The sequence below is a fragment of the Melozone crissalis genome, unplaced genomic scaffold (assembly GCF_028551555.1).
Source record: "Melozone crissalis strain CALT ecotype California unplaced genomic scaffold, PUWL_Pcris_2 ptg000004l_1, whole genome shotgun sequence".
NCBI lineage: Eukaryota > Metazoa > Chordata > Aves > Passeriformes > Passerellidae > Melozone > Melozone crissalis.
In genome coordinates this window covers 4,678,866-4,695,163 of record NW_026535782.1, presented here as the reverse complement: position 1 = coordinate 4,695,163, position 16,298 = coordinate 4,678,866, and the positions used below count along the sequence as shown (strand labels likewise).

The 16,298-nt window shown below is 36.1% G+C and overlaps 1 protein-coding gene across 1 annotated transcript in view; it reads left to right on the top strand.

Moving 5' to 3' along the window:
- CCDC146 (coiled-coil domain containing 146) overlaps positions 1 to 16,298 on the top strand; it is a 59,309-nt gene that overhangs the window by 24,740 nt on the left and 18,271 nt on the right. Inside the window, exons 4-9 of the mRNA XM_054276294.1 lie at positions 2,968 to 3,174; positions 10,793 to 10,850; positions 11,391 to 11,564; positions 12,140 to 12,213; positions 13,260 to 13,487; positions 14,375 to 14,561. Coding sequence (XP_054132269.1) covers positions 2,968 to 3,174; positions 10,793 to 10,850; positions 11,391 to 11,564; positions 12,140 to 12,213; positions 13,260 to 13,487; positions 14,375 to 14,561 — 928 coding nt within the window. The remainder of the gene's footprint in view (positions 1 to 2,967; positions 3,175 to 10,792; positions 10,851 to 11,390; positions 11,565 to 12,139; positions 12,214 to 13,259; positions 13,488 to 14,374; positions 14,562 to 16,298) is intronic.

Genomic DNA, 16,298 nt, shown 5'->3' with positions numbered 1-16,298 from the left:
CAATGTGTGAGCAAGCACTAATTCTCACAGATAAATTTCTCCTACTGCTAAAAGAAAGCAAGGGAAAGCAATTACCAAAAATTAATCATGATCTCCAGTATATTTTAAGAATACCAAAAGTGGGATTCAGACATCAGAATTAGGATTCAATTGTCCATATGTTAAGCAAGTAGACATGCTTATCTGAACAAGGTTCTAAGGGTCCCTTAACACTCTATAGAAAGAAATAAGGACCACACACTTCCTCCTTATTCAGACATCTGCAAGGGTCTGGTTTTCTCCATCAGCTGTAAGGATTGTCCTGGTGGTAAGTGCAGTATGTGTGTATATTCTCTTCCTGCAAAGAACCCTTCACAGGATCAATACTGCTTTTTAATTGTTAGTTCTTCACCCTAACACATGCTGTACAGTTCTGTAGATCAAGAACTTATTTTTTCACATATTAAGAGTTGAATTCAGTCCCTTTCCTAATAAATGCCCATCTCTCCTAGTGTTGTTGCAATGCCATGTTAAGACAAATGACACAGGATGAGGTTTTCAAGCTCTATGTGGTTTTTTTCTTTCCTTTATTAGCACATAAAAATCTCAAGGAGAAAGCCTTATATACCTTAAGCAGCACAGTTCCCTGTGACAGCTGTGCCAAACTATTGCAACTGATGTCTCTGATATACAATACAGAGTTGTCTAATGTCATGAGTGCAATTACTCTGTGTGCAGGTAGTTTCCAAGGGTGTTGCTAATGTACACAGAGCTATAAGTGCAGTCCTCTGTTTAGTGGCAAATTTATTTCTTGCTTTCAGTTTGGCACAATTTGGCATTTCTAAAAGCTGAAAGATGGCACCTGAAAGATAATATATTTGATATTTTTCTTCAAAGTCTTAAGTGGTTTTGAATTTATGTTTGCTGAGAACAGGCTGGCATCCCATTGTGGTGCTCTCTCACCCATCCGCTTTGTAGTAAGGCTGCATCTAAAGTTGAAGTATCTGATCTTGTATCTGGCCCCTGAAAACCTTTTTAATCACTCAATTATGTGGCCTAGTTGTAGATTTTATTTATATTATCTCAATTTAGGAGCCTAGTATGGATATTCTGTTAACCCAAACAGAAGGATACTCAGATAATAATGATGATTCATTAGCAGATTGGGAATCTTAAGCCTCTGCTAAATGACTAATTATTTCACAAATTCAAAAGCTGCCACATCAGACTGCATAAACTTACTTTTGCCGTCATGGGATTCTGTATTTGTACATTGGATAGATGTGCAGTTATTTCTTCATTGTCTTCAATTAAATTCAAATTAGAAAATACTGTTGACATCTGTAGGGAGGAAAATCTAGATTCAACACTCAATTCTTGTTTCTGTTTTTCTTTTTTTTTATTATCTTGAAAGAATAAATACTCAAAATTTTGTTTTTATGAATTCACTTACATGTTTATGTAACTGTTTGTAAAGTGTATGTGTTGTGAAAGAATTGTGTTTGAAATTGTGTGTTACTACAACCAATTATATTTTCTCCCACAACTGCATACTTACTGTTAGATTTAAAGATTTAAATATTATACAGAATTCAGTGTCAGTAAGTCTGTTTATTTTTTCCTTAACATATATGTGTAAACACATGAAATTATTTTTTCATGATGAAGGCACACGGTTTCTCTTGAATTCTGTGGTTTTCTTGTTTTCTAGTTTAGAAACAGGAAGTTCTTATCTAGGGAGAAATGTTGCATGAATCAAAACTTTTTCTGCTATATTATTTCAACTATATTTGTGCAGTATCATCAGTTTTATATTTTATATTTTTATCATCATTTTACCATCTCACCCCTATTCTTTGGTGTGATATGCAATTTCTCTTTCTGTTTAAGTCATAAATGTCAAATTTGAGCCAAAATTTATGTCTAGAATTTCCCAATATGGGAAATTCTAAGTTCATTTGTTTAAAAAAAATATTGCACTATATTTTTAATTAGCAAAATGCAACTGATAGTGTTCTTCATTCTTCTACATAATTTGTGACATATTTTAGTAGACAATTATATAAAAGTAATAATATAGCAATATTGAGGAGGCATACATATTATTTCTGTAGCATAAAGCATATGTTCATGTGTAATGCATTGTATATGAATTTTCATACTGTTGTTCCCTTTAAGAGTTTTCCATAATAATCAACTAACAGCCTTTAGAATGTTTTTCAGCTATCACCACACAAGTTTTTAGGTATATTATGAATACCAATCTCCAGACACTGCAGGAGTTAGTTTGCTGTTTCTGTGGAGCTAGTCTGGTAATACAAAGCAGATCATTGATCTACAGGCCTTATAATAAGGTTCCACAGATGTCCAGAAATGTATTTTCAGCTTTTGTATGTATAACATGAGTTATTTCAGGTCTTGGTGGCACTGCAACAGTAGCAAGATGTAATTCATCACTGGGTAGATGTCCTGGTGTTAATTAAGAACTTAAAGTTATCATATAACTGATATGATATCATATAACAAGGTCCTGACTGGGCCTTGTCCTGGTGGATACTTCACTATTATAGGTCTCCAGTCTTAATCAGATCTAGCCTTTGGCACTTCTTAGGATAAAATGGATTCCCTGTCTCTTCATTTTTGTCCAGGAAGTGTTAGACAAATAAATTTGACTAAGTAACAGTCTGCCATCTGGTTAAAATTAGATAAAATGAATCTCACTCCAACTGTAGATATGCAGAAAAACACCCTTGAGACCAGATTCCACTGCTCTCATGGCATCATAGGATGATTTGGGTTTGAACAGAATTCTGGAGGTCCAACCTCCTGCCCAAGCCAGGGTCAACTAGAAGGTCAGCAAAATTATACAGATCTTAATTCCATCTCATCTTGCAAACCTTCAATTAAATATTATAGGTATGTAAAGAAGTATAAATACAAAGCTTGTGCTTCACATAGACTAGTTCTAAACCAGTCTATTTAATGCAGTTTACAGGAATCTGAGAGCCATCTGTTGCAGGAAGCTGAACGCCTGACTGCAGAACTGGAACAACAAAGTGAACTGGAAAAAGCAGAACAGCTCTCTGAAGAAGCTCCCAGTGAAGGTTCCCAAATAAGGCAACAAATTTTCAGCTGCCGAAGTGAATACAATGCTACTAAAGGAAGAGTGCATGAAAATCGGTTGAAGATAGAATGGTAGGTGAAACTGGCCAAATGCTGCTGATTTTATCATAGGTAATGTAAAAAGGTGATCAATAGAATAAAAATCAATCTCCTTTATATTTTACATGGGCACATTTCTTGATGGCTGTCATTAAATGAATTGCCACAAACTTTCCCCTGTCATAGCAACATGTCAGTGATGAATAAATTTGCCATGGTCAGATTTGTAGATAGTTTTACATTTAGAACATGGATGGGGTTCTTTAAAATGCTGTTTAAAATTTACTGCATTGGATGAATAATATTTAGGTGGGGAAAATTAACATGAGCAAATCTAGCCTAGAACACCTTCAATACAAATATTTAAAGTGTCTCAGAGACCTGTTGGCTTGGATTTTATGGAACAATGTCATAAATAGACCCAATACTATTTTTAACATCACTAGCACTGTGTGTTCAAGTTTTTCTATTCAGGTATTCAAAGGGAAGTACTTGTATATTTTAATATTAGAAAAATGATAAATTTGCTGTGGAAGGAGTGAAATCTTAACATTTCTATATAAAGACAACAGTCGAGAATGAGCTTGGTATTGTATACATTTCAATTATCTGCATACTTTATAGCAAAATTACAAGCAGAAGTATCGCATTTGTAAAAATAATGTACCTAGATGAAATCAGATTTTTATTTTGTGGGGGACTTGCTATTTTTACCCATCTTCAGTCCAGCTGTAGTGTCATTGGTATGTATATAAACACAAGCACACAATGTCAGCATCTCAGCAGTTAAGATTATTATTCTGCAAGGAAATCAGTAACACTGTACACACTGCATGGAGCAGGTTTTGCTGGCAATTCTTTCTTCTTTTTTTTTTTGTTTTATAGAGCCAAGTGTTTGCTCCAAGAGAAAAAGAAACTTGAGAATGAAACAAACTGGGAGTGGGAAAGAAACATGGAAAGCATCTGGAAAAAATTATTTGCTATGAGATAACTAAGAAACATGAAATTTCCTGAAATAATTATTAAATACAGAATTTACTGCAATTTCCAAGCAGTCCAGAAATTAGTTCTTCAGAAGTATCATGCTTTTTAACCATTTGTCCTCATGTATCTTTTGACCATTTTTTCTCTGATTTTGCATCGATTTCCAAAAAAATTGTGAGGATTTATATGTTTAGGTAATATTTTCCCATTCTCTATTTTCTACCTCCAGTGAAAATGAGAACTCTATTCCATACAAAATGCAGTGTAGGTATTTTTCCAGTTATCCTTGCACATTTACTGGATTAATTTTTATATATGAACTGAATATCTTGCAGATTAAAAATCTACTTTTTGTGTCAGTCATGCTGTAAAAAATGTTCCTTCACTGTAGTAAGAAACTTATGTATTGGCCAGGATCAAACCCAGCTAGAGACCAGAGGACTGTGAGGTGCATTATCTAATGGAAACCAAAACTGCAGCTCCAGCCTCTCGTGATGTGGGGATTTCATGAGCCAAATACAGTCCTCTGTGTTTGGGAATCCTCAGCTGACCTCTATTCCTTTGAACTTCTGTCTCCTTCATAACAAACTTCTGACACTGCACCACGCTGGGCAAAGCGTTCCACAGATTAACTACGTAAGAGCTGCCACCTCCTTACTTTTTTAACCTGACCCCTACAGCTTCATGTAGTGCCCTGCAGTTCTTGTAATGGATGAGACAATGAGCATCTGATTCACTGATGCAGAATGGTTTGATAGATCTCTTTTGTACAACTCTTTGCCCTTTTTATTTGTCAATTTTTCCAACTCAGGACCTACAGATTATTTAATTGTTCCCTGTTTGGAATCAGTTTCATGCCTGAAGGTAGCATTGGGTCTTACACATGTTGTGGGTGTGGAGTGAGAAGGATGTGCCTTGGTTATATGTGGCTTTGCTTACTGGGAGAGAAATTCCAGAAATATTCAAGAAATTATACTGATTTTGAGTTGGACTAGTCTGGAATGAACAGGACTAGCACAATATGTGTGAAGAATGGATGAGTGAACGTAGTGAACAAATGAGAAGTGGACTGTGAAGAAAACCAGATTATTTGTGTGAATACATGTTTGGAATGAAGGGATGAGTTTGGTGCCTGTGAAAGACAGTGAAAGTGAATATCCAGAACAGAGTTGTGAGTAGCAGGTGATCTAATAGTAACACTGATGTAAAATGAAGATCCATATGCTTGCTGGTTTTGTCCAAAGAGTAAAGCAATGTTTTCTGAAGTATTTGGTGCATGGACAGCGTCACAGAGGGGAGGAAAGCTCCATCAAAAGTATTAGAAGTTTGCTGTTATGTTGCTGTTTGGTTTTCTTAATTTCTCAGGATAAAAAGTCATGGCCCAACCTCTCTTGGCCCTTGATCTCTCTGGAACACAGTTTCCCTTGTTGTCCAACTGTGTTAATACAGTCCCAGCTGTGCTTGGCGCTTACAAGTAAATTTCTCTTTGGGAATTATGACTAATGGCTGTTCAGTCTGAAAACAAACATGTTGTTTATTTACTTTTATATGTATAGCAGACCGGGAACATGGAGGGGGAAAGGTTTTAAAGGGTTTATCTATGTTTCTTATCTACTGCTTTATCCTTTTTTTAGAATGTCTACTCAGACCTAGTGCTGGGCTGGAAGTGAGAAATCTGATCTTGTTTCCCTGGTTCTGCAGATCTCTGTTCCCCTGTTTCTGTAAACCTTTATTTCACTGAAGCATCCCTCTTATCTCTGATGACTTTATTTCCTGCCTTAGATCACTTTCTCTGGTATCTAAGAGTACTTAGCACCTTTTTTGAACTTTGATTCAAATCTGACAATGGCAACATTTCACACTTGGGGAGTCATACAGATATGCCATAACATTAGCAAAAGTCTCAAGGGCTCTTAATATTCCACACTCTTCTATCCCTATTTAATTTCCCATTTGCTTGCCTCTGTAAACAATTTTTCCAGACCTTTCTGAACAGCTGAAGATGATATTTCATTTTCTGTTTTAATTCTTTATAGTTCCAATGAATTGTCAGCATTCCCAGAATAAATGCAATTGCTTTCAGCATTGAAGTATCATCAGGTTTTCGGGAATTTTGTGAGTTTTTTAATCATTTCAATAGGTACATGAGGTATTTAGTGTATTTCTTGGCACTCTTCAGCTGTCAGGGAAGTCACCCTGAGGGTGACTGCATGTTTGGGGTGTGTTCCCACTGTAGATATGTGCCTCCTCTCCCAGTTTGTGGGCTGTTCTGCCATATGGATGTACTGGGCTCATTGCTGGTGTGTCTGCCTGAGAGCTCAGGGGGAGAACAAGGGTTGGAAGGATTTTACTGACCTTATTATAAAGCTTGGGACACCATCCCAAAGTCAGAGCTGACTCTGGGAGTATTCTTCCTCTCAAAAAGTACTTGGCAAGGGTAATAAAGTAAAGGGAAAAAGAGTCATCTCCACTCAGTTCTGCTAAAATTGCATTCAGAGCCATGACATTTCTTCATGTAATTGATAAGAAGCCTCAGTAAGTAAGAATATAGATCAAAAAATCAAATTAGTGGAACAAGAAATGAACAATCAGTGTGATCAGCAAGGATTTGTTCTGGCTTAAGGAGACATTTCACTTTAATGTTTGTGTGAGTCTTGAAGTTCTGATTTATGAGACAAAATAAAGATCTGGTTTTCTTTGTTACACAATGGTATCAACAGTTGTTTATTGTTGAGAAATAATAAATATTAAATCTAAATATATCATCTAAACAGTTCATTTAAAAGTAAGCAATTAATTTGTACTAAATTTATCTATAACAAGAGTTTGTGAGATTAAAGGTGCCTGATGCTTGGAAACAATTTTATTTGAAAGCCTAGGTCCAATCTCCAGCTCTTACAGTGATTTGTTCAGGTAACAAAACAGCTCCTCACTGAAGCACTCTGCAACTGCATGCAAGTTAGGATTGCAAAACTGATTTTGTCCTTGTAGAAGCATTGCAAATAAGGAAAACTATTTCAACACTTGTAATTATTTCTGTATTAGTCACTCAATAATTAGAAAGTGAAAAGTTAAGCTGTTATCCATAGCTCCTCTAGTAAAGAATTACAGGCCAGAAGTAAAATAAATAGCACCACAGCTGAAGTTATCAGCTGGTCTTGTGACTGCATTTTCTGGTACCTACAAATTAATTACAGCTCACAGCCTTACAGGAAGCTCATGCTGGCAGCTTGTCAGCTGGGATAACTTCTACCTGTGGTCACTGGATTAGAGTTGTGAAGTGCCAAACACCTTCTGTGGATTTCCAGGCAATCCCAGCTCTGAGAGACAGCAGCTGAAGGAGTTCACTTCTTCCATGATGGGACTTCTAATGCTGACAGTGTTGTGGTTATTTTGTGAGCTGAGGAAGTGAAATGGACTTCTGTTGACAACTACCCCTACATTTCTTAATCTCTGTCTTAATTTTTTTATTTCTGTGTCAGCTTGCAGCTGTAAATGTCTCTCAGGGAAAAATCTGGAATGTATTTTTATTAATGACCCAGTTTTCCAACTGCCTTTTTTAACTCATTACAACTGCTCCTCTGACAGCTTTTCATGTACAGTACTGTTATCAGGCTTCATAAAATAAGAAGAGCAATGTTAGAAACATTTGTGCACATTAATGCCTAAACTTAAGAGTTTTATCTTCTTTCCATTGTGTGTATTGTTAGAGGCGTAACAATGGTAATAATAAAATCCACATGATGTTGAAAAATACATCCATCAGAGAACGGCTATAAAATAATGGGAAATTTAAATGCCTAATGCCAATTGCAGTTGTTTTGTTTGTTGCAATTGATGTCTAAGTAAAACAGTCAGGAGGTTGATATCCATATAACAAAGATTATAAGATTCAAATGTAAATGGAAGGACCAGAATTTCTGTGCTTATCTTACATTAAGCTTCTATGTTCATCTGTTGAATCAGAGACAAAACTTCGATTATTTGAAGAATCTTATTTGATTCCTAAATGTGTGTTAATCCTCCTGCCTCCCCTTTAGAGTCCAGAGAGAGATATATATTGTCTTAAACTGGTGATTTATGTCATTCTAAAACAGTCACCTGGAACGTGAGATGACCTTTGGAGGTCCCAGTTTTTATCCCTGACAGTAAGGAAGCCCCAAAGTAGGGATGCTAGCATAGGGCTGCCTGGCTTCTGGCTATGGACAGCTGGATCAAACTCATTGCTCAAAAGGCAGAGATTTAACTTATTTCTTTTTACCCATTTTTTCTTTTCGCACTTCCACTGGTTTTTATGTGGAAGTAGCTGGTCTGCCAGCTGTTTAGGTAACTTGGCCCTTGTCATTCACCATTGCCTTTGTTTATGTCACAGAAAATCAAGTGTTCAAATCATTTTACTTTTGCTGGATGGAAAAGTCTTTGTTGTGAAACTGGAATGGTCCACAGGAATCTGTCCTCATGAGTGAGGAATGTGACAAAAGAAAGCAGTGTCAGCTTTGCTCTCCCTCCTGATCTTTGGCATTGCTCTTTTGATCATCCAGCGTGATATTAAAGAGGGCACAGCACAGACTAACCACAAGCCCTGCAGTACCTCTTTAATCATTTTGCACAGGACTTATTTAATAATATTTTGTGGCAGTCAAACAGCCTATGGATATTTGTGCAAAGTGGGCATTCACTATCCTTAGTGTGATTATGCCGGTCCCAAGGAGTTCAATTAGAAGCACTGCCAAAACGGGTTTGGAAGATGATTTTGGAATTTTTTAATTTTTTAAAATTAATTTTATCAGTTTTGAAGGAAAATTTATTTAAATTCAACCTTTTTCTTTAAAATATTTTGTTCTGCAAACTAGGTCACTCTGTGAGTGTTCAAATGCTGACATTCAAATTAGTTTTTGTCTTTACCAGTCCCTGTTGAGACATACTTGTAGTCTGCCCATACAAATATCATACATGCTGTATGTCAACAACATCTACCCTGTGTCTGTTTTCTCTTTGCTCTCCATCTGAGCCAGAGTTTCTTATTTGTGGGAGAGAAGTTGTTTTGTTTATATTGCAACACCACTAACCCAGTTCTCTTTTTTTCCACTATTTTCTTTCCTTAACTAGAAATATGTTTCCTGAGACTTCCAGGTATAAGCTTCACTCCTTTTGTTGGAGGACTCAAATTTAAGAAAGTTTCTTGAGAGAGTGAGAGTGGTGGGATGGAGGAGGGAATCTTAAATCAGCCCTGCTAAAGGGTTGAGCAGAAGGTCCTAGGGATGGTCCTCCATGAGGTTGGCTGCTGGGAGACTGATCTCTGTTCCCATGCCCACACACTTTCTAAAATCTGAACCACCACCACCATGCAAAGTCTTGCACTGCTGCTAGAAGGTTTCAGAAGAAAAAAAAGAAATAGCAATCAGCTGCCTCTTTTCTGTATCAGCCACATTATGAGGTAACTGTAATGGCTGCCTTGGCTGGGTGGGGATGCCCAGGAGACCCTTGCCATTGTTATAGCTCCAAGTGACACAACTGTTTTATGGAAGTTTGTCCCTTTCTCTTAATTCTTCCCTAACTTAAAGAGTTATTTGTTCTACCAGACTGCCATGAGTCTCAACAAAGTTGACCAGCACATCCTCTTACTGGAGTTATAAACATAAATTTAGGCTGAAGTTGATTCTTTGCTACACCTGGGACAGAGGACTCAGTGAAGTTGTTTGGCTGTGATGGCACACAGACTGCTGTAGCCCATTTACCTACACAGGAGCACAGCTGTTCTGTGCATGCACTGGGGATGCACCTTCAGAAGGCATCATTTTTGTATTTGGCAGTATTTACCTACCTGCTACCAAAAAGCTTCCTATTGTAAATCCAACAAACTTGTTGGCTGAGCTCCCTTTTTATAACCATTCCTTCATCTTTCTCAGGACAGTGTTACTGAACACCCACAAGGTCTAATCTTTCCTGGTTTTTCCTTTCTTCCTTCTTCACTTCAGCATCTGTCTCCATTGTTGCCTGAAATTAAATTGCAATTTAGTTTTGGATACAGGTTAAGATGACTGTGGCTATTCAATTTACTTTTCTACCACACTCCTTTGGCTTAGCCTATAACCCCTGCCACTTTTCAGGATTTTTTTTCCCACAGGATCTTGTCCAGATTTGAGGAGCTTCAGTTACAGTTGTCTCAAGAGTAAATGTGTATGTGAAAACATTCATAGGAAGAAGAAGGTGTCTCACTAGCAGCTACACTTTCTTTTATACTTGATGTCTTTGTGGCTATTTATTACCCATCTCCTCTCTCCTTTTGCCACATTTCTGTGTTAAGATTTTGTTTCCTGAGCTTGGGAGGAACTGTGGGTGTAGGGTGCCACTATGAAAAGGCAAGGGTTAGTGAGGCATGAATGCACCCCTGCAGGAGGAAATCAAAGAAAAATCAGGTTCAAATTTTACATGTGTGCACTGTAGAAAAAGATTTGTACACCTCCATATACACATACCCAGACCTTCAGGGCCCCCAGTCACCAGTCAGCAAACTTGCTTTAAAACTGAGCACCTTTCATTCTAATTCACCATGTCTTTTAGTCTAACACAGCATAGGCTTTCATACCTTTTTACCATTTACTGTATTACAGTAATGATTATTCTATTACTAGTATATTTCATTCTGCTTTGATTTTTACTGTAGTTTGAGAGAAGAAAAAAAGCTTCTGGAAGATGAATATGAAAGAATGTCAAAAGAAAAGGTAAGTATGAAACATGAGAAAAGCAATGTTTTGTGTTCTGTCAACTAACATATAAAAAATCACAGAAAATGTTTTCTCAGTGTGCATTTCTAGAGTTTATTTTAAATAGAATATATAGAAAATATATTTTAAAATAAATAGATTCTATAGGCTATATTAGATAATTCAGTTTTGATAACTAGGGCAAGCAGTAAATAACTGATTCAGAAAAGATCTGGAATTTTGTTTACCGAAGGAAATGTTTACTATTTTCAGCAAATAGATACTGCATGTAAAGGTAGCCACAGGTTTTTGGTTCTAGGATGTGAACATGAAAAATACATTTGTTGTCATAAGTCCTGAGGAATATATGTGGCTTTGTTGGAAATAAATTCTGTTAGTATTGATAGAAGAAACACTCATCTGGTAAAGAACATACATTTTGTATCTTGTCACTAAAAATGTTACCATCATCAATTTTAGTGAGTCTGTGTTATCAGAAACCTGCACAATGTAAAAGGGGAAATACAATTAATCTGGTCTTTTACTTCATTTTTAAAGAAAAATGATAAAGTTCAGCAGTTGAAAGAAAGTTGTGATGAGCTCAGCGAAGAAGTAATCCAGAGGAAAGCAGAAATTGATTCAATGAAAGAAGCTGTTTCATCCAAAGAAAAGATGATATTGACAGATGAGGAAGAAATGAAAAAGCTTCAGGAGATGCTTACTTATTTAAAAGTAACACAAAAATAATTGTGCCTATGTATCTGTGAGTGTGTGTGCGGGTCCAGGTTTTGCCCAAAGGAGCAGTGAATCTTCTGGGTGTTGTCATTCCAAATTCATTGTGCCATTACATTAAATATCAGACCATTTTCCAATAGGCATGAAACATGCTGCTGTACCATATCCTTATTGCTCCTGTAGGAAATACTAAGAGTCATGGTTTTGATTAAAAAGTGGTTTCTATAAAGACATCTTAGTTATGTTGTGTTATTTTAGGTTGTTCAGATTGCAGTTAATACACATTTACACTGAGAATTAAAAACATATCTGGGTCTGCTTCCTTCCATGGTATAAGTAGCATAATAAGATGTATTCATAATATTCAAGCATAATTTTTATCTTGAATATACACTTAAATTGTCAACATCAATGTTTAGTTTAAAAGTAGGAGCTACAATTCTCTGGGAAAAACTCAAACAATTAAAAAATGTTTCCAACTGATTTTCACAGCAGTTCTAAATTCATATTACTGCTATGAAAACTCATTAGCTTTTGTAGCTATTAATCAAACCTTTCTGTTTTGTTACTAGGCTGAGCTAGTTAGGATCCTTGGTGTTCCAAAGCAACTTGCAAAAGAAACTGAGAAGTTGAAACAGAAAAAAATGTATGTTTTTAGTAAATAATTCTATATACATGATTATATATATGTATAGCTTCTTCTCATCCCTTGGTTATAGAAATGATTGAGGATGGTTGTTGATTAAAGTTAGGATCAACATTTAAACTAACAGTTCCACAGCTGACAGTGTGGCTTGAGCTGCAAACCCATTTTCCCTTTGTCCTTCTGTACCAGCTGTGGAGGCACAGCTGCTTTGCTGTAAGGTCCTGACATGAGTTGTAGACTCTACATCGGGGGAAATGCAAGCCAGCAGCCAGTCTTTTCTTCTTCTCTCTCATGAAGTTGGGGTTCTTCTCCTCTGAAGCATGGCATGTGCTGTTTTCTCTCAGTGTAAAATCTAATTAGCTCTGTGCAGTTTCAGCCAGGTCACCCACAGATCCCAGCAGCCCAGTTGCCATCCAGATGAATGAAGGGTTTTGTACCCTGTTTATGCACAGGGTTACACTGAAGTTTGTGTGTCTTGCTTCCAGTCCCTATCTGTAATAACACATCAACTGTTTGACTGTTACATTTCTCCAGTATAAAACTTGTATGATGATTTTCTTCTACGCTTTCCTCACTACTCTACTTAATGCAACTCTGCCATCATAAATCTAAGAAGTTTGCCCTATAGTGTTACAGCAATTCTAAAGCAATTGTAAAACCTACATTGTGCTATTAATGAAATATTTAAATGAGTCTGTATATTTGTGTCACATCACAGAATAAACTAACCCGAGTTCCCAGTTCTTAGGAAGAATGGTTAGAAATGTCACACCTATGGATGTAGCAATGTTGACAGAGACCAATTTCCTTGAACTCTTTTAATACTGTCATGGTGCTAAGCTGTCCCATAGCCCCATGGCTATCTGCAGTTTTATTGTTGGACTGTATTGGAATTTGAAGGTTCTCACTGTCTGATTTCAAACATTTGACATATATTATTGTGAAATTATTTTGTATGTCCACAAAAACTGGCAACTTACATTTTGTCTTTTAAATATGCATGTGGAAAATCTAACCTTTACTGCTTTGTTAAAATATATCCACAGTGATGCAGAGAAGCAGAATGAAGCCCTTAATGACCAAATAGAAGAATTGAATAGCACCCTGAGAGCCACTGAAAAAAGGACTGAAGAGATTTTGCAAGAAAAAAAAGAAGTAATGAAGGAACTGGATGAGAGACAAACTTTGATACAAAAGAATGAACGACAATGCAATAATTTGACAAAATCACTAGAAATTAATGCAGAGAAGGAATTTGCCATCCTATCAGACAGGTTAGAGTAGGAGACATGAGCCATATGGAAAGAGTGAATGATTCTCTATTCTCAAAATTTTTTCTTTTTTTCTGTTGTTGCTTCTATTTTCAAGTTTTATGTTGCATCCCGTGCAAATTATAAATTTTCAGGCTTGGTTTTCACTTCCAAAATGTTTATGTAAAAATTTGGAATACAGAATTTAGGATCTGGCTTGAAGAAGAACATCAAAAAACATAAGCATTTGATAAAATTCTATGAGATTTTGCTCTTAAAAGTGAAATATTTTAGAGAGATTCTCTCTTTAGTGCACACATTTTCTTTCCTGTGTAACCCACTGAAAGTAATTTGAAGAAGAATAAAGTATTTCAGTATTTTCATTTTCAAACGAGGCTCAGATGTCTTCTCTCATGTAGTCCTGAATTTCAGTGGGGATTGGTCAATCATCTTCCCTTCAATTATAATTTTCTATTTACTTGGTAAAGTAAAATAAACTGTTAGGTTGAAGACAAGCTTCCAGTGATTCCACCTTTGCAGAGGGAGATGTACAGTTGCAATTCTGGCCATATGCTCAGCAACAATTTTTGCATTTCAAGCTTTGTATTGAAGGCTCACAGCATCTTATTTTGAAATGTTCTCTTATACTAAAAAATGTTTTCTTCTTCCTATATGTATTAGATTTGCTGACATTTTTAGCATATTTAGAACAGACTGTGGGACGTCACTGACATAATTGATTATAGTTATAAAAATGCTACCTTTTTAGGTAATTTTTGTAAGTAGTTTACAAGTTTGTCTTGCTGAGCCATAGTAACGAGGTACTCAAAACCATTAAAATAGTTGTGCCTGTTTACACATATGTCTTGATTAAGTTACCTGTTTCTAAAATTCTGTGTCTGTCTATATAGACAAATTCTGGAAAATAATTTGGATAAATGTATCTCGGAGAACAAAAATCAACAAGATATTCTCAGTCACCATCAAACAAAGAAAGATAAAGAACTGAAAAGTTTAAAAAAGTTAGAGTTACAACTGAAAAGCATTTGGGATTCCTTGGAAGCAGATAAGGCAACACATAAAAGACTCAAATCAGAGGTTTGTATGAATGTATTGATCATAAAGAATGTAAATTTTCTCCTAAGAAATATTTCTATGAAATCTCTTGACAGTCCTACAAGGGAAAAGGGGGGAAACCATTATTTCATCTTCCTCATTTCCTCCTTGCTTTAGTATTTCACCCATTCTTCTTTCAATAATGCATTACTCTTTTCTGTTTTACTCAGTTGTTTGACTATGATAAAGGGAAGCGCTATTCTGCTTGTGTATTCAAAGCATTTTCTTTCTTTTCCGCTTCCAATTATTTCTTAAAAATTTACTGGTTTTATATTTTCTTTCTCTCATCACTGGTTCTTCCATTCTCTCTTTCCTATATATATTTTCTCCTATACTTGCTCCTTGCTCAGTCTGAATTCTGAGTCATAAAAAATTAATCTTGTTTAGTCAGGTTATTTCACAGCACTTGATGTTTCCTACCTTGACACTGTCCTTCAAATTTTTCTTTGTCCTTCTAAGCAAGTCAGGGCAGAAAAGAGTCTTACATAACTGTAAAGTTTTAAAAATAGCTATACATGTCAAATATCATATATACTAAGCTTAGCTATTTAAACAACTCCAATTATTACTTGATAATATTTAATATTATTGAACAATATTTTTTTGTCTCCCTTGAAATTCCTCCTGAATTCACTTGTGTATTGCCTAGTAATATAAGCTCACCTGGGAGAAGGGAGGAAAGCTCTAGAAAAACAAAGTTTCAATGCAACAAAGTTTTGGATTGAATTTCCTTGAATAATGATTAAAGGGCTGACTCATATTCCAGACTTTGATCTTAATGCTTAAAGAGTTTCTGTTCAGTATCAGCTAAGAGAATCTGGGAGTTGGTATTTTTGCATGTGTTCCCATTGAGATGTTCCTGGATGGAGAGCCACAATTGTTCAAAAACATGTAATGCTAAAATCAAATGCCGTAACTCACCAGCAGCTGTGGTTAGAGTTCACAGTCTGGGGTGAGATCCAAACCCATCCCAACCCAATTCCTTCACCCTGTGGAAGGGCAAGACCTTGTATGTATGTTACAAAAAGCATCATCATGAGGAGTAAGGGAAAAGGAATGCCATGAGAGACAGAAGTGGAATTCTGATCAGTATTTTACACCAGCAGCTGCAGGATGCTATTCTAATGCAAATAGCCCCAGCAATAGAGTTGTTTTAGCCCTTCCTCCCATGCTCCATATTTTCTTTGATTCCTTTTGATTGCTCTGTTAGAAGAGCAAATGTGAAATCATTGCTCCTGTGCATTGAAATACAGTACTGCAGTAAGGAAGAGTCAAGTGGCCAACTTGATTCTGCTTGGCTTTTGCTATATTGGGACAATTTTAATTTGTAAGACTTGGGAGCACACCTAGCAAAAATTTAAAACCAATATTTTAAGTAGATAAAATTTCTTTAACTACTTAAACCCCCAGATTTACATTTATTCATTGTGTTTCAAAGTGAAAAAAAAAATCACAAGAATGAATTGTTTGTATAAATAATGTGATTGCAGAAGGAGCAGTACATCAGTGTGGTTCCCTAAATTTCTTCTTTTGAATCATATGCTAAGTGCAGAATGACTGGTTTGTAGAATAAGGAAATTACAGGAGCACTTCCTTCAAATGTGTTTTTCTCGTTAGTACATTGTGAAAGGTCAGCTATTGCTAAACACCAGAATTGTGTGTGAAAGAGAACTGCTGGTGCTGCTGCCTCCAGCCTGGGGCAGAGCTGCTGCTCCTCTT